This window comes from Saccostrea echinata, unplaced genomic scaffold (genome assembly GCF_033153115.1).
Source record: "Saccostrea echinata isolate AGI-Se365-2 ecotype Australia unplaced genomic scaffold, CSIRO_AGI_Sech_v1 ptg000056l, whole genome shotgun sequence".
Classification (NCBI taxonomy): Eukaryota; Metazoa; Mollusca; class Bivalvia; order Ostreida; family Ostreidae; genus Saccostrea; species Saccostrea echinata.
The window spans coordinates 6,389,472-6,414,177 of record NW_026889805.1 but is presented as its reverse complement, the minus strand read 5'-3'; the positions used below and the strand labels follow the sequence as shown (position 1 = coordinate 6,414,177).

At 32.0% G+C, this 24,706-nt stretch overlaps 1 protein-coding gene across 2 annotated transcripts in view; it reads left to right on the top strand.

Moving 5' to 3' along the window:
* LOC133173145 (potassium voltage-gated channel subfamily H member 8-like) overlaps window positions 1-24,706 on the top strand; it is a 47,885-nt gene that overhangs the window by 14,749 nt on the left and 8,430 nt on the right. The window contains exons 3-8 of one of the 2 annotated variants that reach the window (XM_061308085.1): window positions 10,595-10,825; window positions 15,652-15,786; window positions 17,569-17,649; window positions 20,369-20,541; window positions 23,560-23,797; window positions 23,975-24,144. In XM_061308085.1, the coding sequence (XP_061164069.1) occupies window positions 10,595-10,825; window positions 15,652-15,786; window positions 17,569-17,649; window positions 20,369-20,541; window positions 23,560-23,797; window positions 23,975-24,144 (1,028 nt within the window). The remainder of the gene's footprint in view (window positions 1-10,594; window positions 10,826-15,651; window positions 15,787-17,568; window positions 17,650-20,368; window positions 20,542-23,559; window positions 23,798-23,974; window positions 24,145-24,706) is intronic. The other variant, XM_061308086.1, reaches the window with a different exon arrangement.

Below are 24,706 nucleotides of genomic sequence, written 5' to 3'. Positions count from 1 at the left end.
ATGTAAATGCCTTTTAGGCTGTAGGTAGCTGTAAAGTCCGGAATATCCCAATGATTAAAACATAATAACTGTCATCTCAGATCTATTTTATGTACTGTTTTCGTGTTCCATCCGAAAAAAAGTTTTTTATATCACAAAATTTAATATTTCTGAGCCGACTACATGATAAATGATATGTTTCATATTCGTCACCAAAGAATAGAATACATATCATTCATCAACCCACTAGACATATGTCTGTATGAATGATTAATATTTCCCATTTCAATATGTTTTGTTATCAGATGCTGATATTCCCTTGTGGATAGAACTAATTATTTCACTACGCAGGATTAGATTTCCTGTATAAAGCCGTACTAAAATTCTACCAAATTCTACGAGTATTGCGTGTTCCGATGACACAATATTATTCCTATATAAGAATAAACAACAATGACCTATGCGTCAAATACGGGCTGTTAACCCTGGTTGCATTGCATTGTAAGCTTAGAAGAAAGTGTATCTATTTATTCTATGTGGTACTAGTATTTAACGTGAAATTAAGAAACATTACTAACGAAATTTTCTCACCAAGGGTTATGATACATGTTTAGGAACTATCCTGCTAATAAATTCATCAAAAAGATTTTGTGACAGTTGTTAATTATAAATCTTCAAAATTAAACAGATCTGTATCGATAATACTGAATCGTTTAAAAGTTTTTCATAATATAACGAAACAACCTTTTGATGTCCCGTTATTAAATTGATAGCATTGACTCTATCGCACATTACAAAGTGATATTCAGTATCGATATAAGGTACGATATTTATGTAAACTCAGACGTAAGAAGAACTAAATGGCTCTTTGGTCAATTTTATAAATCATGCACTGGAATGTTCGTCGTCAGTCTGTGTGTCTATATAACTGTAAATATTTTTGTGTTGCCTGCAGAGCAGAGCGGCACTAAGGGATCACTTTACCCGTAGTCTATATGCCCGTCCGTCTGTCTGTCCGTCTGTCACACCCTATATTTCAAGAAATGTAAGAGGTATGAAGTTGATATTTTGAACATATATTGCTTGGCACTATGGCTTTGTAAATTACCATGGTTACCGACCACATGACCTTTGACCTTCACCTTAGACCTACTTTTCAAAACAGCTCATAGTGCCGATAAACAGCATATTCATGAGATTTAAGAGGTAGGTCTATGCTATTTAGCATGCGCACTGTTTGTCACAAGACAATATGAAAAATACCAGCATTACAATCCACTTGATCTTTACGTTTGACTTACTTTGCAAAAATATCTCGGGCAGTTTAATTAAACCTACGACTTTTGATTTTTGAGAGGCAGGGTTTGGATAATAAGCATTTATGCATGTTTATGAACTCACGATAGTGTACTTTGAAACCGTGTGATATTCAGTAACCAGACAAGCTACTATGAAAATACATAGGGATCGATGTTCCGCAATGGATCGTATAGACTGAGAATGTCAGTAAAGACAGAATGAAATGTCTTTTGAATGATTATTGCAAAGACGTTTAGCTCATGAAAAAGTACTTTGAAACTAAATGATATTCAATTACCACACACTTATATTTAAATACCATAAAAATACATTGGGATCGGTATTCAACAATGGATCGTGTAGACTGACAATTTTTGGAAAGGCAGACTGAAATCATTTTTAGAGGATTGTTGGAAACACGTTTTAAAGAAAATAACAGATAGTGTTATTTCTAATAATAATTTTAATTTAATTTTTTCATTTGAGGGTTATGGAATCATATTTTCTTTGATTGTCAGATTCTATCGCAGTCATACTATTCATGGATGCCATTTTTTCTTTGCAGGCAAATATATGAACTATCAGTATATTATGTTTATAGTAAATAAAAAACTGACCACTCTTAGATTTATTTACACCTTTAATGAAACTACAAAGCAGGCGACGCATGCGTTCCTTGGAAATGTTTCTCTCCTACAGTTTTTCTTCTATTTTCAATAAAACTTGCTTCACAAGTATTTTAAGATACACAAATCTAACGATTCATAACTATATATTATACTATCTCATTCTTTTAGAATTGCTATTCGTCCTATAGTTTTTTTCTTATTTCAATATAACTTTGTAGACTACTTGAAAACATAATTAGCATACCCGCTTTTAGTTTTGATATAGGATATTAAAATTTTTACTAAATAAAGTAATAAGTGATATGGATGAAAAGTGTTACTCTTCTTACAGATTTGGTCTAAATTCAATAAAACTTGGTTATAGATGTTTTCATGAAACATTTCATGTGGTGAATAATTCCCTTTAACTTATTTTTAATAAGTCAATCTTCTTCAAAATAATTTTTATTTTTTTCACATTGTTACTCTTACTAAAAATTGTGTAATTTCAATTACTTAGTAACCTTATTTCAGTTTCAGCAACATTAAAATTCAGGTTTTTTTAATTTTAAACTTTGATGAACATTGCTGTTATAGATACGATATAGAATGATCTGTTGAATTATATTGTAATTGAAGGCTTTATAGCTTTTTCACCAAATATGAATAAAAATCTGGTGCAAATGTTGATTGCAATAATGAACATTTATCTGTACATTGTTTTCTGATTTCAATAAAGGCTGTTGGCGCGGTAACAATAAAAAGCAATTAAAATAAATACAAAAAGTAGCTTTCAAAATAAAGTTAGAAACAAATACAGACTTCATCAATATTCAATTATTCTTGTTATTGATTTAGTCTGAAGATATTATGATTAAAATTAGAAAAGAGAACTCCTAAATATGTTGAATCACTAGATAGTTGCTATTATATTTTTAAAATTTTTAAATTTTTGTTTTGGTCTGAAATAAATGGGGAAAAAGAAAATGTCAATGTTATAGAAATATGAAGATAACGAACATTAATCAAGCTAAAAAAAATCATTGAACAATACATTTTTGGAGCAGAGAAAACAGGAACCCCTAAAAACAGAGGTGGAATTAGGTGCCATGAAGGAGTAAGTGTGCTCCTTATCATGATGGGGCAAACAAAAAAATACGTAGACAATTCACTGAAAATAAAGGCCTGATAATTGGTATGAAAAATCTCAATCAACATTCGACTTAATGATAGATTGTATTTGCTGACAAGGTTATTGGGTAAACCGTAGAATTTGCGAATGTTGACTTTAAATGAGATTGTTGATATTGTTGTTTCGTTTACATATATGTCAATAGTTTGCCGTGTTTTAGAAATTGTTCGTATGTAGAGCATGCTCTTGCGTATCTATTAATCAGCTGGGGGACATAAGCTCCATATGCTGGTGGTAATGGCATATTGCAACATAAATAAGGGAAGTTGATGATAGGAAAGTTGTACTCATCACATTTATCATAAAGTTTTTTTTTTTGTTGGGTTACCATTTACGTTTTTTTCTAGCAAAATATCCGATTATGAAACAGATGTGTGATACGTGGTATCTTTTATTTCGAGTCCAAAGGGATATATTGAATCAACGTAGGAATGAAAATGAGTATTGTTAATTGATACAAAAAACCGTTGACAAATCTTAATGTTGAATTATAGGCCACAGTAAGAGACTTCTTCTTTTCATGTAAAAGTTTTTGAATAAATGCTTCTTCATATGAATACAAATATTCTGCTAATAATGGGAAGCAACTGGTACCAATGGGAATTCCGACAGATTGTTGGAAGACTTGATATCCAAAAATACATAGATATTGTCAATAAGAAACTCATGATCAAAACATATTTTATTTTTAAAATCAACTTTGGAGTACTTTTGTATACAATCAGAATGTTTTCTAAGAGAATCATTTTGCAAATGACCACTGACAAGGTATGTAAGTTTACGAGTTCAATTTTTATTGAAAAAAAGGAGTTGTATGTGATGTCAAAAAGCTCTGACTTTAATTTAGGGAATGGTTGTATAAAGTGTTGAAAAGTCATATGTTTTGATGTAATTGATAAGATAAAATTTTGAGATTTCAGTTTTATTTTTAAAAAGTCCTAGGAGTTTTTAAGTATACGATTAGATTTACACCATCTATAAACATAGAATATTATAAGTTTAAGTGCAAGCTTTTTTCTGGACTATTGTACTTGAAAAATACAGCAATGCTAGAGTTGCATTAATGACTTTAAACTTCGTATAAAAAAAGGATGATGAACATGAGTTTTACTCTATTTAAAATACTCTATTTTGAAGGTGAAACATTGATGTACAGCTGCACAATATAGCAGGCGAGAAACAACATCCATGTTATTATTACTTGCTATTCCATAATGTTTCTACTAGCCTTTGAATGACCTCCTCTATCAACCTTTTTCACGAATTGCTCGCATTAAACTCAAAATGGTATTAGCTTCTGACACAAACCTATCTCTCTATAGTGCAGTATTGCCTCTGATATAGAGAAAATAAAGATAATGTGCTAGCGCTCACAAGAATATATCAAAATGCTCTTTTGTAGTATAAATTTTTCACATCATCATCATTAATCGAAATTCGATAAAAGGCCAGACAGAGAAGCTAAAGATATCAGCATATGTTTTGATTTGAAAAAAAGAATTTGACATGAAAAATCCTTTTAGATATTTTGTTTTTGACATAACCCATTACAGGGTTGATGTCTTGATTACTCCCAGTGGTGCTGTCTCGGTTCGAATTTTATCTCGACAAGGACACTTCCTTGTACGACACATTCCACCAATGCCGCTTTGATGGAATCACAGGAATGGCAAATTATTTCGTTTGAGAGAAAACATAATACTGACGTATATTCAAAATTACACCGTTGTTTAGCTAAAATAGTTTAGATATGAATACCCTATATTTCCGCTTGACATGATATGGCAATCACACGTTCAGTTTATGAAGATTTTCATCACAAAAGGATGTTCCTATAGGGAGAACAGAACATACAATATGGTTTTAATCAACAAAATCAATTTATTTGGGAAAAAATGCGTATATTTTAAATTAAAACATTTTTATTACATCATTTTTTTTTGTTTAACCTGGTCCAGTAAATTCCGTTCTGCACTTCGTCCAATGTTAATTGTAGGTGTCGAATGAGACTCAACTTCAAGACAGATGACACAAACAATTTTTTTTTTCAAACATCATGAAACGAGCAACTAAAGCCATGTTTATGTAAGTAAAATAAATAAGTTATCCGCATATATTTTAATTTTTCATTCAAAGTTTCACAATAACATCCTATAAAGTGATAAAAAAAATTGTATTGATTTATAAGAGTGAGGGCAAAAAGGTAGAAGTTTTAACATCATAGAAAAATTTACAATTTTTTAATAATTTAGAAATCTATTTTTGCATCATTTACAACCAAAATAAATCCAAAAAATATATACAGTGTCAATCAAGGCATCTCCTTTTTTGTATCATCTGTCTATAATGGACAGCTACAGGTAACACTGAAATAAAAACAAAGGTCGATATACAGGTAAAAAAAAAAACAGTACTGAAAAGGCTTTGATAAATTAAACAATTTGTGAGCATTGTAGGAAATTAGCAGCGTAATTTACGAAATATTACATTTGAAATTGGCATAAATAATACACGGTGAACTTGATATATCATAGGAAATGTTGTAGGAGAATCTGTTGTAGAAGAATCCGTGGAGAGTCTAATATCTAACATAATAATCAGTTTGAGGCTTAAAGCTTACTCAAAACATGAAAACTCATCCTTTGGCCTTTTACTCGGTTGAACATTCATTTTTCTGCCTTTAAGTGTTCCGCTCACCAAATTTCAACTGATTTTGGGATGTATATAAGCCTATATTTTAGGTGTTGGTTTGTTGACACTTTGTGAGTTTCTGTGAGTAGTTGCTCGCCCACTCCCGGGATGTTTGAGCTGTCCAGTAGTACAATTGGAGTGTTCGACATTGATGAGATGTCTGACATATCTGTTTTATATTTGGATATTTTACAATAGAAAAAGACTTTGATGGTAATCTAACAACAAGGCTTTATGATAAACGTAATGACTTCAATTTTTCAATTCGTCATATGTAGCAATATACCCTTATCACCTGCATAGGGGTTTTTTGTCTACCTGTTGATTCGATACGCAAGAGCAAACTCTACGTATGAACAATTTCTAATACGAAGCAAGCTATTGACTAACAAGCTGATGAAACAAGGATATAAATAGTCTTGTTTGAAGTCATCATTTTGCAAGTTTTATGGTCGATGCAATGACCTTGTCATCAAGTACAACCGGTCATTAAGCAAATGCTGACTGACGATTTTCATACTTATTGTTATGTTATTATTTACACACTGAATTGTGTACGGATTTTTCTGTTTGTTCCGATCATGACAAGGAGCACACGGCGGGTGTGATTGGTCGGCAGGGGATGCTCTCTCCTCCATGGCACCTGATCCCACCTCTGATTCTTTTGGAGGTCCTTGTTTGCTCTGCTCCTGATTTGTATTATGTAAATGGATTTTGAGCTTGAATACTGTTCGTTATCTCCATATTTCATGTTTTAAGTAAGCTCTCCTGGGCACTAACGCCGTCGGACCGTCTTATATCTGACATTATGAACAGTTATCGGCTTATAATCATTATATAATGAGATTTAAAGCATTTTAGAATTTGTATTTTGTAGAAATTAAAGGTAATTACAAAACTGTTTAATTTTCAGTTTGCTCCATTTTTAAAAAAAATCTTTTACTGGTTCTGTGATTTATCTGGGAAGAGGAAATGTACTAGTATTTCATTTCAACATATGATTACATGTCTTTTTTCCATCTATCTTCATGATTATTCATGGACAGCAGAAAAAAATGTTGTTTTCTCTGTTATTTAAAATATCAAGAAGAAACATCAAGTCATTAAACCTAATCATCAAATGTCTGTAGGGTTGAATTAAGTTTCACCAGAAGTTATTGCTAACAGAAACTTTGTTAGTTGATAACCTTAGTAAGCTAAGCATCGAATATTTTTTCATAGTAGTCTGTCTAATATGAAATTCCATCATTAATAGTGGATACTAGGAAGCCTGGCTACATTGACCTGACATCAATGCTTGAGAATAAATAGGCCTCCATCTCATATCCTCATATAATTCTTTAAAAGAACAAAACCCTGCCCACAACACTCTAGGCTGTAACACTGAATACTGAATAAATATCTCTTTTTATATATAATAGAAATAAGAGTTCCATTTTTTCATTGTATATTTTATTACCTGTTTTAAGTGTTAAACAATCAGCTTTAACTGCTGACAACACGGTTAAATCAGAGCTCTAGATAGCCAATAAACTGGTATATTTTTCTGATTTTTCTATGTATAGAAATCTCCTTTAAAGATTCAGTTGCTTGTCACTGGTTGAAGAATAGGAGATGCGTAGGATTAGGGGTAGGATTACAATTTAAACCTTGATAGAATTAAGGGTATGAAGTCTATCTCTTAGTTATAATCATAAAATAATTGATAAAAAAATAAATTATAGAGTACATCTTTAAAAAAAATGTGAGAAAATGCGTGGCAAGCATGTATTTTTAACAGACAGTAAATTCTGTATTGAACAGGATAAATTTTAAATACCAATTTTTTAATATTTCAGTTTCTTCCATGAAATGACTGACAACCAGTTTTTACCAACATTTATACAGTCTTCAAAATTCTTCTACATTCCTGTTTATCTTTTACCATTTTTAAACACACAAACTGTTTGCATAATTGTAATGAGGAGCTATAATTATATCCACAGTTTTTCAAGAATTGTGGCCCAACAGGGGACCAAGTTGACTGTTTGTAAAAATCTTCGTTTTTAATCAGGGGCATCTTGCAGATAAACTTTTTTCATGATGATAAAGAACTTTCGAGCTCATGTCTGCTGTTATCCTTTAAAATCTTCTTTAACCCCGAGAATCAAGAAGACAAACACCAAGCAATATGATATTGATGAAACAGTTTTCTACCTAATAGTAAAATTCATACTACATAACTTCAGAGTTCCAGTCCGAGGTGAGGCTCATAAATACAACGTCAGTCATCTTACCTAGGTGACTAATAAGGCCCATGGACCTCGTCTTCGCTAAAAATTCAATATGCAAATAACCATTTCTAATGACCGTATTTATATCATTTTTCCAGAAGAATTCTAGCTAATACGTTGAACGTAGTTCCCTTTAATTTCAAATTAATGTTCACGGAAGATGGCATACACGATACTTTTTTTAGTGTTTACAAAGCGCAAATTGTTTTTTTTAAACAAATGACTTACAAGAAACAACCACTATAAAGGTGAGTTGTAGAAAGCAAAGATGTAGAGTAATTATCCGTGGAATATGTTTACCTGGTACTCTACATTGACGTCATTAATCTTAGGTCTATCAAGGTGTAATGTGAAAAATAGATATCAAAGTAATAACCTAACACTAATAATTGTAACATAGGAAAATAATTATCATAAAATAGTTTCCGGCAGTACCATTACAGTACATTATTTAATTATCACTGAAGATTGTATAACATTTTTGTGATATTTGTAGTTATCTTTTTTTAAAAAGTATTATTATGCTTTGGATTTTGATGTAGTCATAGTTCTATCTAAGAAGTGATAAATCGGAGTTTCCACGTATTCTTGTTACTAATGATAATAAAGCAGATTGTTGAGAAACATCTTCATTGTTGTTTTAATTAATGAGCTTTTAGAAAATGTTTATTCTCTTTTTTACAGTCTGACAAAAATTATTTTTACCATGTTTCTATGAAATTACGAGAGTTGAAATGAATTCCTATCATATTTACAAGACCTATTGTTGATGAGCCTCTAACAACATAATACAGTCGCCGTTGCACGGAATTTCTAATCTCCATAATTTCTAGTTTTGAAAGGCAGAATCTAAAATCTATACACTCTGAATACAAATTGCATTCTTTTATTCATTGTAACTAGAAAAAAATAAGATATTTCTAACGGATGCTGATTAATGAAAACAGGGATCTTATTTTATTTGAAGACGATTTCATATAAGCCTGTTATAAGAGTCTTTTTGAAGATAATGAGATTAATTTTTGTCCCTGCTTGACTCCATGGAAACAGGAGATTTCTGTCATCCAATACAAGTCCACGTCCCTGCCTTGCTATTGTTATTCGGCTTCTTCAATTTGATGAAAAATAATCGACTTTTGTTCACTTATAATTTATGATGACATTTAATGATGTTCAGTGCCCAATCAATAGATCAATGATATCTCGTATTGATGACTAATGATTCACCATACCTGTAATATCAAGTACATACACAATCTTTAAAAATCTCTTTCATTTCACATAATTTATTAAATTTATTTTGCTTTCCATGGCTTAAATTCTGTTATTCCAAATCCAGAGGATTATATTTTTTTTCATTTGACTGTATTATTAATTTTCAACGGGAAATATCATCTGCTAAAAGGCGTGGATTTTATTTTGTTATCTAAAAATCTTCTTTATTCTGATTTATACACATATATGCATTTAAAAATTAGTTTTTAAATATTTATAATTTGAATTGCAGTTTTTTAACTTGTGAACAAACTGGTGCTCAAAATCTTTGCAAATGTTAAAAGAAAAACGCACTTTTCATTATGTGAAATACATTGATTATGTAATGATAAAAGTTCTCAAAATGATCACTATCGCGGCTATTTTTTTAATGGTAAGCAAAAGCGGAATGATTTAAAAAAAGAGGTATCAAGAATACCCCTTGAATCTGAAGAATGAAATGCTCAAGAACGCATTTATGATTTAAATTTTATGTAGAGTCAAATTTAAACCAAGAGCATAATTCTTCAAGTAACAATACAATGCATATAAGTATAGTGTTAACTTCGTATAAGTTTTATTTTATGATTGCCTTTGAACTAAAAATCCCTGGAATTTCAGTTACAAATAAAAAGTTAGTGGATGTGAAAAAAAATGTAATTAATGATTCAGAACCTGGTGTAAGACGAGACTCAATCATGTACCACTTGGTGGTACAGGTATTCCTTACAGTGTTAACTTACAATGTTTAATGATGGTTGTTTCTTTGTATGAGTACATAGGTTGTATGAATAGACTTCAAGTTACAGATTTGTTGTGCATTTTTCTCGAAAAGACTCATAATTACTGCTTATGATTGCTAAATCACAAGCATGTAGAAACGTGTACATGTATTGAATTGACAGTAGGCACACAACTTAAAGAAAAAATACGTTTCTATGACCTGCTTTTTCTCTGACTTTATTCAAACCTGAATATAAAGATACCCATAATTAAGTACAGTGCCAGTTATAAAATATTCAAATTAATGCTTTATTTGCTTTCTAAAATAGTTTCTATACACGTCCTACTGTGGGATGCTACCGAAGACAGAACATAAGGTGGCTTGTGCATACAAATAATGTTATTCAATTTCTTTGAATACTTCTTGTGACTCAGTTACCGTACATTGCAAATCAATCGTTCATTACACTGATGAAAAGTCGGACAATTAAATTAAATACGAGTTTGTCATTAAGCACTATTTATTGTACAAATATGCTTCAAGATGTTTTAAAATCCCTGTCTTTGTTTTTCAGACAGTAATTTCGTCCTAGGTAATGCATTATCCAATGGATTTCCCATTGTCTATTGCTCTGATGGCTTCTGTGAACTTACGGGGCATTCGAGAGCTCACGTCATGGGTAAAAGCTGCGCATGTAAATTCCTTTATGGAGAAAACACAGAGGAAGAAGGAAAAGCCAAAATAGAGGATGCCCTGGAGCAGAAAGAAGAAATCAAGACAGAGATACTGCTGTACAGGAAAGACGGTACTTATGGCTATCAGTCACACTAATTAGATTCATGTCACATCTCTAGGCATCGACCTTGAAATCTTTGAAATCCCAAAACGTTCCTCAGTTCATCAGCTGCTTCTCGGACATTTATCACACTCTAGAACAGTGCAGTTTATTTCACTTACTTGTAGTGATTTAAAAAAAATAGTCAGTTGATAGAGTTTGATTGAGAGTAGACTAGTCATTGGTAAGTCGCTTGTTGATCGTAAGGCTTTAAGAACCCTATAAATTGCGATGTACTGTTCACTAAGGGGATCAGAAGGTATTAAAAGGCCATAGAACCCGTGCTTGCAATCATTACTTTGTGATATGACAAATACTGCGGTAAAAACTCTGAAAGGAGTTAGGAATTCTGTGCTCCTCTCTCTTTACTTTTCCCATATTAAAAGCACCTTCCAGCTTTCGCAGAAACTTTTTATTTCTTTATTTTGAATTTTTTTAGAATTTTTTTGTTAATTGTTTTTGAGTATTTTAGTCAAAAACCAGAAGAGTTCAATAGCATTAGAACTCTCTGTCTCTCTCTCTCTCTCTCTCTCTCTCTCTCTCTCTATATATATATATATATATATATATGTGTGTGTGTGTGTGTGTGTGAGGGGGTGTGTGTGTGTGTGAGGGTGTGTGTGTGTGTGTGTGTGTATATATATATATATATATATATATATATATATATATATATATATATATATATATATATATAGACGAAAACTACCTTTCTCGCAGTTTTCAATTTGGTATAATGTACGTGCACAGTACCTCATCATATATTACAGATCTATTTTTTTTTATTTCAGTAAAAGTTAATGCATCTGAAAAATGTAATCTGTAAAAGTCCATTTTAATGCTGTTTGATTTCAATAAGACTTGATACTCCAGAAGTAAGTTTATTTAGCTTCGATGCATTGCATTTGTATTGCTATGGATACTAAAATAAGATAATTTGATAAATTATCACAAAGTGGCTGCTACTCCTACAATTTGGCTTGATTTCAATAAAATTAGAAACAAAAATGGACTACATCAAGATATATATTTCTCGATTTCGATGAATGGTGTTGTCATGGTTACTAAAAGTAGAAAAATCAGGGAAATTTTACAATGCTATATATCCCACAGATTTAATCTGATTTCAGTATAAATCATGGTTAAAAAGATTACGATGCGTAATAGATGTATGGATTTTTAATTTTCTCGATTAATGTTGTTATGGTGATTCAAATTTCTGTCAAGGTGTAACTCCCTGTACAGGTTTGGCCTAATTTCAATAAATATGGTTCTAAATTACATGTACATCTCTGTTTATTATTCTGTATAAACAATTTTTTTGCTATTCAGGATGTCGCAATGGTTGCTATAGTAAATCTGTTTTTCTTGCACCAAAACGCTGCCCCTTGTAGTTTAGACATGATTTCACTAAAATTTGATACACATATAGCATTAATAAGACACACACCTCTATTTGTGTGTAAAGATTTCTGATTTCATTAAATGTTCATTGTAAGACATGTACATAAGACCTTGGACCTGCCCACATTGTTCCTCTAACCTAGCTTTCCAATTACTAGTATTTGAACAAATTTGTATTTTGGTCCTGTGGTTCTTGCAAAAAAAAAATTTAAACAATTTCCTATATGCCTATTTTTACTACCAACATTTTTTCTCCTCTTGGTATTTTAAGAGACTTGGATTTTCTTTACCCATTGATGCCCTGGCAAGTTTGGTTAAAACTGATCTAATGGTTATTAGATGTCAAAAAATCGAAAAGTTAGCAGACAGGGGCTAAGGTGGTTATATATTGAAAGAACACCGTAACCTTTTTTACATACATCTATAGTTATTTAGGCAAACGGTTTGCATGATGATATGAGTAGTTAGCCTTTTATTAAGATTGTGGAATTCTTGTCCCTGGGTCCAGGACTCAGGCTTCAAAGTGGGACTAAGTGGGTCATTCATTAAAAATAATCGGATCGCTGATAATCTTCTGTACTCAGTACATCTAGTAGACACCGTGCTTATATGATTATAAGGGACAGCCAACCTTTTACCACAATTGTGAAACTCATGTACCATGAGAACAAGGCTTAGGTCCAAGAGTGGGGCTAGGTGGGTCATATTTAAAATACAGAAAACTTTTGAAAAATCTTTTTTATTCATGATCATTAAGCAGAAACACTGTAAGTATGATGACAGTTTGCTCTTATTCTCAACCAATCTTGTAAAATTTATATTCTCTGGGCCTTGAGTTCAGGATGGACTAAAGGGGTCATGCTTTGAAAATGTATTGCACTTTTCAATCTTCTTTTTACTTAAATGCTTCTAGCAAGTAACATTTTTACATGACTATTTTTAGCAGCTAGTCCTTATTCACAGTTATGAATTGAATGTCACCTGATTTCAGTCCCAAGTAGAGTTGGTCATATATTGCAAATTTATTATTCATGGTACCTCTGGTTTTTACATACAGTCATATTGAAATGTTTTAATCAAAGTACTTCTGAAAATATTCTTTATTTCTGGACCTTTAGAAAGCAAATTGTAAACCTTATGGTAGTAAACCTTGATGCCTTTCCTAAATTACGGAATTTGCGTCCCGAGGGCTCAGGAACAGGACTACGTTGATCACTAATTTAAAATGAAGTTATATTTCTACAAATAATTATACTCCCGAACGTCTGGGAGACCAACTTCATTTTATGTGATATTATTGATAAAAGATTTCTCTACGAAATTGTAAAATTCACTTATCAAGCGTCTTTCGTTACAGTGCCAGGTGGGGCTGAGATAATCATAATATAAAATGTGAAGATAACGAATCAATCTCATAAATCGTAAACAGAACTAATCGTAAACGGCATAAACACGGACCCTTGGAAACATCAGAGGTGGGATCAGGTGCCTAGGAGAAGTAAGCATTCCCTGTAGACCAGTCGGTCAAACCAGCCGAGAGCCCTGTGTATTGATCAGGTATACGGAGTACTCTGTAGTCAAACTGAGAATTGAAGAGCAATACCTTACAAATGGTATCAAACATGTCAGACAAAGTACGACCCAACGATAAGCTGTATTTACAAACAAGTTAATTATAACGACCGTAGAATTTGCTAAAAGCTGACTTTAACCTGGATTTTTAAAATCCTTGTTAAATCATCTTATTTTTTCAGTAGCTTGCCTGGTTTAAAAATAGATCTTACTCGAGCATGTTCTTGCGTACCGAATCAGCTGGGAGATATAAATACCATATGGAGGTGATGTTGGAACATTACTGCGTAAATAAAGGAAATTGAAGATGGAAAAGCTTAAGTCATCCTGCTTCTCATACAGTTTAGTTATTAGTTGGTCATTATCGTCCAAATATTCCAACAGATTGTTAGAAGACCTGGTCTCCGAATACTACATATTGTCAATGAGGAACATCTTTTTGATTTCGACTTCAGAGAACTTGTATGTAGAATTAGAATGATTTTTAAAAAGTAAATTTGTAGATGACCATTCAAAATATATCAAAATTTGCGAGTTCCACTTTTATTGAGGAAGCAGTTGTATATGACTTCAAAACACCCTCTTTAAATTATCGTGAGCAATGGTTGTATAAAGCGTAGAAATTCGTATGTTTTGATCCTTTTATGTTTGAAAAGTTTTGAAATTTTAAATTTTCCAAAAGTTCTTTGGACTTTTATACAATCCACATTTGATTTTCACCACTTCTTAAGTATGAAGTTGCACAATAGTCTGAAGTTTCTCCTTCACAGCAGTGAATATTTTGGTGAGAAGTAAGGATACAGGTTTGGTTGAATATTTACTGCATTCTGCAATATATCCTTTTAAGTATTTTCCGTATGAGAATCACATGATACTCAGGTAACCGTCAAGGTCAACGCCCCTTGTGTAAATTTAATAAATTATATATATATATATATATATATATATATATATATATATATATATATATATATATATATATATATATATATATATATATATATATATATATATCTTATGCGATAAAATTGAAAAATATATGATTAAGGTTTCGATCAAACAGGTCATTTTTCATGGAAATCCACAGAAGAGTTTTCAATTTTATAGAAACAGATTTTTTGTTGAATCCTTTGGTTCCAATCGGTTACTAATGAAACAACTTTTTCGAGTTCCGTGCAGTAATAATGTAAATCAACCATACATAATTATACTGAATCTTAATTATTCAAAATATATTACACAAGCAGAAAAGCATTAGTTTTATGACCTTAAAGTCTCACGAGGGAGTACAATATTAGTTTTAAACATTTCTAATACAGTTTTAGTTTTGAACTACATATAGTGATTTGTAGAGCGAAAATTATCATCAACTAACATTATTAGGAACTGAATAGTGAAGCCTCTTGATAATAAAAAAGTTAACATCGTAATTACTTGCAACACAGTTTCAATTATTAACGAGATTTTGAGTCTAAAAATATCTGTTCAACATGTTTATATCTGACTTTCAGGTAAAAAAAAATATCTATTTAACATACATGTATTTCTATCTATTTAACATTTTTATATCTATTCAACGTGTTAATATCTATTTAACATGTTTATATCTGATTTTAACATGTTTATCGAACATATTTAGTTCTGATTATAACATGTTTATATCTATTTAACATGTTTATATCTGATGTTTACATCTATATTAACATGTTGATATCCGATTCTAACGTGTTTTGTAACATGCTTGTATTTACTTTTAAAATGTTTATATCTGATTTTAACATGTTTATATCTGAATTTAATTGTTTATATCTGATTTTCAGGTAATTCTTTTACGTGCCTCCTGGATATTGTTCCCATTAAAAACGAAAAAAGTCAGGTTGTTTTATTCTTGGTCTCCCACAAAGATGTGTCTCACGGAGATGGAATCAAAGAAAACAGTGACTCGGGAACTGAGGGTAATTTTCTCCTATAGTTTTTGATGTTGGATCCAGAAAATACTCAGTTTATCTTTTTTTCTAATTTTAAATCCTCTTTAAAAAGTTTGCTTTTAGAATAGAATTTTTTCCGTTGTTTTTTTTAATTAAAATTTAGCTAGAGGATGTTTATCTTTTTTTCATTCTGTTAGTATAAAAATATATGTTTTCGTGCAACCACAAGCTGCAATCTTGCATACAAAATATATATCTTACTTAGTCAACATCCATCCATAAAGCCTTGATATACCCTTTAGAAACTTGTCTGTATGATTCCAGTACAGGTTAAAATGAAATATATGGAGATAACGAACAGTATTCAAGCTCAAAGTCCATTAAACAATAAAATTTTGGAGCAGAGCAAACACGGACCTCTAAAACATCAGAGGTGGGATCAGGTGCCATAGAGGAATGAGCATCCTCTGCCAACCGGTCACACCCGCCGTGTGCTCCTTGTCATGATCGGGAAATAACGGAAAAATCCGTCGACAATTCAGTGTGTAAATAATTAGTATGAAAAACGTCAGTCAGTATTTGACTTAATGATAAATTGTATTTGCTGACAAGGTCATTGTATCGAACATAGAACTTATGAAATGACGACTTAAAATGAGACTGTTGATTCTTGTTTCGTCAACTTGTTTGTCAATAGCTTGCCTTGTTTTAAATTTAAATTGTTCATACGCAGAGCAAGCTCTTGCGTATCGAATACACTGAGAGATATAAGAATGTTAAGAAAAGTAGAACTGGTGTAAAATCTTGCAACAAAGCCTTCATCCATCGCCTATAATTAGTTCATACGTTTTGTTTGTTCGCTGTTTAATGTCCCTCTGGAGAATTTTTTACTCATATGAAGACGCCACCACTTGCCAGTGGAGGTCTGCAAATTTAGACCTACATCCAGTGCTCGGGGCCATTGAGCAGTGAGGGATCTTTCTTGTGCCAGCACCTGCTGCGACAAGGGACCTCGGTTTTTACTGTCTCGCATAGTTCATATGTAATTTGGATTGTAAATATTATTTGTACTATATGCTTCCTTGTATGAGTATTTAAAATGATAGTCTAGACACCACTTCTGGATCAAATTTCTTTTATTTAGTATATGCATGTGTAAGCATCATTCCCTATAGTTAGGTTAACAATCTTAGATCCTATGGCTTTTAATGTCAAGAAATTCAAAAAGCTAGTCACTAAGATTTAATTTAAAATTTTAACTCAATTACTTCAGGGAATTAATCCCCGAAATATTTACCTATTGCTTGATTAAACAAGAAGCATCGACAAACTTGTCAGATTGTACCAAAGTAACATTTAGAAGAAATTATATTGAGGATGACATATTTTTTATTTTAAAGTGATACATGTACATCTCAGGAAGGAAGAAGTGCACGGGTTGTCAGTAAGAAACATTAGTCTTTTTTCTGTCATCGGTAGATGGCAGGATGAATAATTTGCAAAGAATTTATGAATTTACAGACTGAATTGATGTATCTGTAACGACAACACAGCAGTGCATATGAATTACGTACTGTGCATTTATCATTTTTAGAATATAATAATTACTCTCCCAAATACCTTTCATTTTTTAACTGTGTTTGTTTATTTTTATCTTTATTTATTCTAGGATTTCTTTTTTTCTTTTTGTAATGAACATATTTCCTTTTTATTTTCATTGAAGAAAGATTCAGATAACATCATTTTGAAATAATGTTCAGGACAAAGATGAACGCATATTGCAAAGGTTACCAATATGTTTCTTTCTAGAGCCCCTCTTAAGCTGTAAGCGTTCCCCTGTAATGGCGGGCTTGGCGGGAACAATTCAAACAGCCCTGATGTTTAGTAGTAGTAAGTGACTCCTGGCAAAATGTTGTCATGCGCTACAAGCTACCCTAATGTGGTGAAGCTCCTAATCAGAACACTGCTCTGTATTAGCCTAATTGCAATTAAACACCGGATGTAAAAAACACATTAAAAAACACAAAACTCTCAAATAAGACATTGAAAGCAAATATTTACAATCAATGTCATGGGAGAAGATAATGTCCATGTTTTGTTTTTACTAGACTAAGACTGAAAGTCATTTCCTTTAAAAGAAAGTGATTCTGTGTTGATTGCATCCGGTGTTTTTCTAAGACTGTATCAGGGTCGGTGATCGGATTGATTTTGGGCTTTTCTTGTTGATGTTGTAAGCGTGACGGGAAATCGCTGGTGTTTTTTCTGGCTTTTTTATATTCTACTTACTTGTCTTCATCTGCTAAATTATCCCCAGCTTCGTCTTAAGGTTCTGGCTTGGTATTTTGTGCTGTTTGCTTAATCGAATTTAATGTCTTCTAATGTTTGTTTACTTGTATATTCTAACAAGACTTAATTAGAAGGATACATGAAATTGAAATTGTAAATAAATAATGTGTTGTCATATGTTGAATCGTGTGTTATATGAAAACGCCTTAGAGTTAGTATGTTCCACCTGTAAATCTCGAGAGCATAGCATTGGAAATCTAAAATACATCTTAAGACAAATCTAGATTCGTGCAAAGTACGAGTAGATTTGCCTCTCATATTGCAAAAAAGACATATTGGATTTGTCACGTTTTCTCCATGTCTGTAAAATCAATAACAGTGTACCCTTGATTGGAGTGAAATTAATTTGGTATGTTGTCGCCTATGATCAATAGGTTTGTTACCATCTTGTTTCAAGAAGTTACGTCGCCAAGTCATAGTACAATGATATGATCAACGTACGAGAACTTGATGATATATAACATATATATGTATTATTTGCAACTCATATTTCATTATTCAGATTTATAATTCAGATTTATCTTTTCGTGATAATTTTGTTTAACGTTTACCATCATGCCCAAGCATTGGCTTTAGACCATGTCTTAAGGGGAAGATTTCTTTCTTTCTTAAAAACAAAACAAACATTATTGTGGTCGTTGTTTATTTCAATTATTTATACTAAAAAGTATTTGATTTTTTTTTTTTTTTTTTTTTTTTTAACAAATTAAAGAATCTAAAATGATATCTCAATCTGTAATTTACGTTAACCAAAATTCTTTAACGTTTATTAAAATATTCAATATTCTTATTTCTTGTGAAGAATAACTTCCATTTTTCAGTAAATCAATATAAATAAATCTAGAAAACAGAAATATTCTATAAAAAAGACCTTGGGTTTAAGGCTTTCCTCCATGGATTACCACATGCAAATTTGGGGGATAAATCATGAGCCAACACATAGGTACTTTAATAGGAGACTTTCATTATCATGTTAATCATTTGTATATTAAATTGGAATGCTATATATATTTGTATGCATCTTGTTTTCAAAAGCGATCCTAATCAGAGAAAAGACCAATTCATTTTTTTTGAAAGAGACTAAATAACAGAAAGATTTTTTTTGGGAAGGAGAAATTGTGAAGATAACGAGCAGTGATTACTCCCAAAGAGTCCTTTTCAACAATACAGATGAGCAGAGCAAACTCGGACCTCTGAAAACAGAGGTGAGATCAAGTAAGCGTCCCTGTCCACCGGTTACACTCGCCGTGTGCTCCATTTCATGATTGGGTAAACAAAATAAAAACTTGACAATTCGGTATGAAAATAATGGCCTAACAATGTTTGTGAAACTTAACGACAGATAATATTTGCAAACAAGGTCATTGTATCGACCATACAATTTACGAAATGTCGACCTTAAACGAGATTTTGATGTCTTTGAATCATCAACTTATTTGTCAATAGCTTGTCTCGTTTGAGAAACTGTTTGTATGTAGAACTTGCTCTTCCGCATAGAATCAATTCGTAGATAAAAACGGCATATGCAGACGATGATTGTTTATTGCCACATATATAAGAGAAGTTGAAAATAGCAAAGCTGAAATCACGTTTATTATTAAGATTAGTTGTCAGTTGGTCGTAAATGTCTCTCTCCAGCAACACATCCAAATTAATTTGAAAAAGATGTGTCAGTCTCTGTAATGTCTTTTATTTCGAGTTCAGTGGAATATATTGAATAAATATAGCAATGAAACCGAATATTATGAATTGATAAAAGATCATCATTATATCTACATAACAAATTGAAGGCCACAATATGAGACTTCTTCTTTTCATGTAGAAGTTTTTTGAAAGAATTTTTCTTCATATGAATAAAAATAGACCTGCTAATAACAGAGTTCAAGCTGGGAAATCCAGCAGATTGTTAGAAGGCCTGGTCTACAAAAACTACATAGATATTGTCATTGAGAAACTCAAGCATCTTTTAAATAACGACCTCGGAGTACTTGTGTATAGAATCAGATTTTTTTTTATACAAAATTAGTTTGCAGGTGACCAATGACAAGGTATGCAATTTACGAGTTTCATTATTATCGAAAAAACAATTGTCCATGATGTCAAAAAGTCTGGTCTATAATTTATCGTAGGGAATTGTTGTATATAGTCGTATGATTACGTATGATGCTTTTGTATTAAACAAAATTCTGTGATTTCAAATTTTCTCTAACAAATGATTTAAAATACTCACATATTAAATCCTTTACTAATCCTTTTACTTTAGATGACCTGGACGAAAGTTCTAAGCGCCTCGTAAAAACACGTTGTCAGGCAGGTGTAGAGCTCCCCTCAAACTGTAATTATCAACGACGCCGAAGCCGAGCGGTACTCTATCACCTCTCTGGTCAGTTTGACAGACACAACAGGGCAAAAAGCAAACTGCAGCAGCTAAATAAGGTAAACAAAAGGAGGTAACATGTTACATCCCCTAAGTGAACTGTAGCAGACCATGCTTTTAGATCTGTTGAACTGCTACTGATATTTTATAGAGAATATTACATTTGTACATACTAAAATCCGTATTATATGTCATATCAGACCAAGTATCCCCATATCAAACCAAGAGCCGAAGGCCTGAGGGCTGATATGACATATGATATGGATTCAGTATGCAGTATTCTATTTATCATATATTAAAATACTTAATATGCAAGTTCACATCATGTCTTTTAACAATATTTTTGTGCATATGTTTATAAACATTTTTTTTAAAATCTAATAGAGCCAATTTAAGGTCTTTGAAAACAAATTAAGTCCATAAATTTTATTAAAGAATTATATTAAAAGTATATTTAAATAAAATCAAGTTAATTAACTTTAAAACTTTATAAAAATGCTACTTCCTGTTTGCTTTGGATTTTCGCACGCACGTCAGATACGTGATATGGATTTTCGGACCGGTCCTTGATATGGGGTATTGTCACCCGAATTGCAAAGTGCGGAATCGATGTATTTACTACTAAGTATATAATAAAATAGATTGTTATACCTTTAAAAATTAGTTCATATTAAAATCTTTACTATAAAGAGTCTAACATTTCTAATGTTTTACTGAGTGATCATAAAAAAATCGATGTTTGACCGCAGAGTGGGATGTTGTACCTGTCGATGAGATATTGGACCGCTTACGTCACACTATGGGCGGGGTCAGCTAAATCTTATTTGCATTTGCTGCTATGGAAGCCAGCACAAGATACATGTATAACAAAAAAAAAAATTAAAAGGTATAACAAAACATTTTTTACCTGTGTTATCGGGGAAAATACGTTTTCTCGACCTCACGAACCAAAGTGTTTGGTTCTTGGTTCCGACAAAATACATGTTGCCCTCGAACCCAGTTAATAAATGTATATTATTGACTGATTTGTGCAATCGGAAGAATTGGTATCACTATCACAAAAGTACTAAAATTTATACCGGAAATAGGATGACATGGATGGCTTGCAATAGAAGAACTCAAACAATTTGTGAACATGAAACAGGTGAGATAACGAACAGTGATCGATCTAAAAAAAATTACTGATAATACAAATCTGTGTATAGGGCATAAAACACGAATCCCTGGAAATTCTAGAGGTGGGATCAGGTGCCTAGGAGGATTATGCACCCCCTTTCGACCAGTCACACCCACCGTGAGCCTTATGTATTCATCAGGTAGACGGAGTTATCAGTAGTCAAATTTAGTATAAAAACAAAGGCCTAGCTGTTGGTGCGAGTATAAAAACAAAGGCCTAGCTGTTGGTGCGAGTATAAAAACAAAGGCCTAGCTGTTGGTGCGAAATATAACTGTCAAAATTCGACCAAGTGATAAATTATATTTGCTAACAAGGTTATTACAACGATCATTGAATTTATGAAATGCTGACTTTAAGCGAGGTTGTTGAAATCCTTGTAATATTAACATATATGCCAGTAGCCTGCCTCGGTTGAAAAATTGATTGTACTCATGCTCTGGAGTATCAGAGTAAGTTGGGAGATATAAACACCATATGCATGTGATAGTGGAATATTACTACAAAAATAAGGAAAGTTGACGATGAAAAAGCAGTCTTCTCGTTTGTCATACAGTTTAGTTGTCAGTTGACCCTTATTGTCTATAGTCAGTAAAATATCCAAATATGAAACAGATATGGCAGCCTCTCTGATGTATTTTATTACGAGTCTTATGGAATATATCAGGTCGACATGTGAATGGAAGTAACAATAGATAATTGATAAAACGCCGTATACATGTATTTGAATACCGAGTTGAAGGCCACAGCAGTATCTATCACATTAAAATGCTAGTATTAAAGTGATGAATTAAGAAAAAAAAATGATATATATTAAATGTTACAAAAGCAAATATAAAATAAACTCTTAATCAAGAAATTAAGAAATTTTCTCATTTTTTATACCGCCGATGCATCAGTCAAAATATGACCCACCAACTCGTCCCTTAAAATGGTGTAAATAAACAGTTTATATATATAATGATAGAAACAAATTGCTTGTATCTCACTAAAATGTGTACCTGCGAAGAGATCACCTGTAACATGCATTATGTTCATATTTTGCAAATCACCCTAGCATATTTTAATATATGAATTCGATTTTATCAACAAACTTTGAACCATTATCTTTTTTTTCAGTTGTTTGACATTTTAAACCAGATGTCAACATGTATTAAGTGTTGGTTTATTTTAGAATTCACTCCTATGGACTTGTTTCTTGCAATATTAAATAATTACGTTTTAAAGTGTCTTAATGGAGATATCGACTGATGTGTGATTGTTTTTTGATATTTTTAATGACGCTTTCCCTGTGGTGACGCCTATCAGACAGATCCCAATTTTAAATCTATTTTTATTTCATTTACACCATTCATTTTTTACATTTGTTTTTCAGTGACTGGTAACGGTAATCGAAAATGCTTTGTTGGAAATGAATGTTTCATTTAACACTTTAATGGGTATTTTATAAGGTATCTGTGATTCTGTATCACAGAATTCGTAATTTTTATAAAGTAAAAGCTTTTGGACTTGTTTTACTCTAAGGTTAATGATACCAAACTAGAAGAAATTCAAACTTCAAATTGCATTGATCTAGCAGCGCCACTTTAGTAAAATTTTATAATGCCGTAAAAGTTTCAGTAACATCAGTTTTTCAAATTTTTCTTAGAATAAATGCATACTGATTAATCTCTCCATAGGTTTATAGACTATGATCTTATATCGATAATCAAATGTAGAAGTAGTGACAAGCATATATTTCTAAATGTATTTTTTCTAATGAAATAATGACTTTAGTCAATTGAACATCAATAAAAGCCATAATAAATTATAAGTGAACAAAAGTCGATATTTAAATAATTGTTATAAACACTAATATAATTGTTTGTTCATTATCATTTTATAATGTTTCATATTGTTTTAGTTGACAGGATCGATATCAGGGAAAATGCCTGAATACAAAGTCCAGGAAGTAAAGAAATCCAAGTATGTGATATCACATTACGGCATTTTCAAGATCGGCTGGGATTGGCTAATACTTCTATGTACCTTTTACACTGCCATTATGGTGCCCTACAACGCTGCATTTACAGACATGGAAAATGACAATAGCAAAAGCTCCCTGTACTCAGATATCGTGGTTGAGATTATGTTTATTATAGGTAGGCTTCAAAATATTAGTTTTGCATTGATTTTAAATTTATTTCGTGGTTAGAACAACATTAAGACTATTGTTATACACCTCGCCAAAACTATGTACAATTTTCGAATATGCTTTATGATTAACAACTTATCAATTTTGGTCTATGAAACATGCTCATGTTTGAATTATTTTGTAGATATTGCTTTGAACTTCCGAACTTCTTTCATTGATAAGAGCGGCCATGTTGTTTACGATGGGCGGCAAATAGCCAAGCATTACGTTACTAGCTGGTTTCCATTAGATTTGCTAGCTGCTATTCCATTTGACTTAATGTTTTTGCTGAATAGATTTTATAAATTAAACACAGTGAGTAGTTTTCATCATTATGCATTTATAGAAACAAGCACTCTGAGAGTATTGCATTAGCAATACTAGTCCCCTACCGGCAAGTGTAATCTGGTTCCCGTTAAGAATTGAAAATGCCATAATTCCGTCAAAAATTAATGAAGCGGGACGAAATGCAAACTTGATCTATAACTAATCAAGGTAAAACCACATATCAAAAATCAGCTCAATATCTACAAGCGTTTAGAAGAAAATTGCGGAAAATCCGTAAAAATTGAAAAGGCCGTAATTCCGTCAAAAATCAATGAAGCGGAACGAAATGCGAACTTGATCTGTAACTCATCAAGATACAGTCACGTACCAAAAATCAGCTCAATATCTGCAAGCGTTTAGGAAAAAAGTGCGGAAAACCAAGTGGGACAGACTGACAGACAGAGGGACAGACAGACAGACGGACGGACAGACTCAGAGGAAACCTATAGTCCCCTCCGGTTTCACTGGTAGGGGACTGATAAGCCACGAATTTTGAATTTAAAGGATATATTTCTTATGTACCTGTATGAAAATTTTATACGCTTTAAGT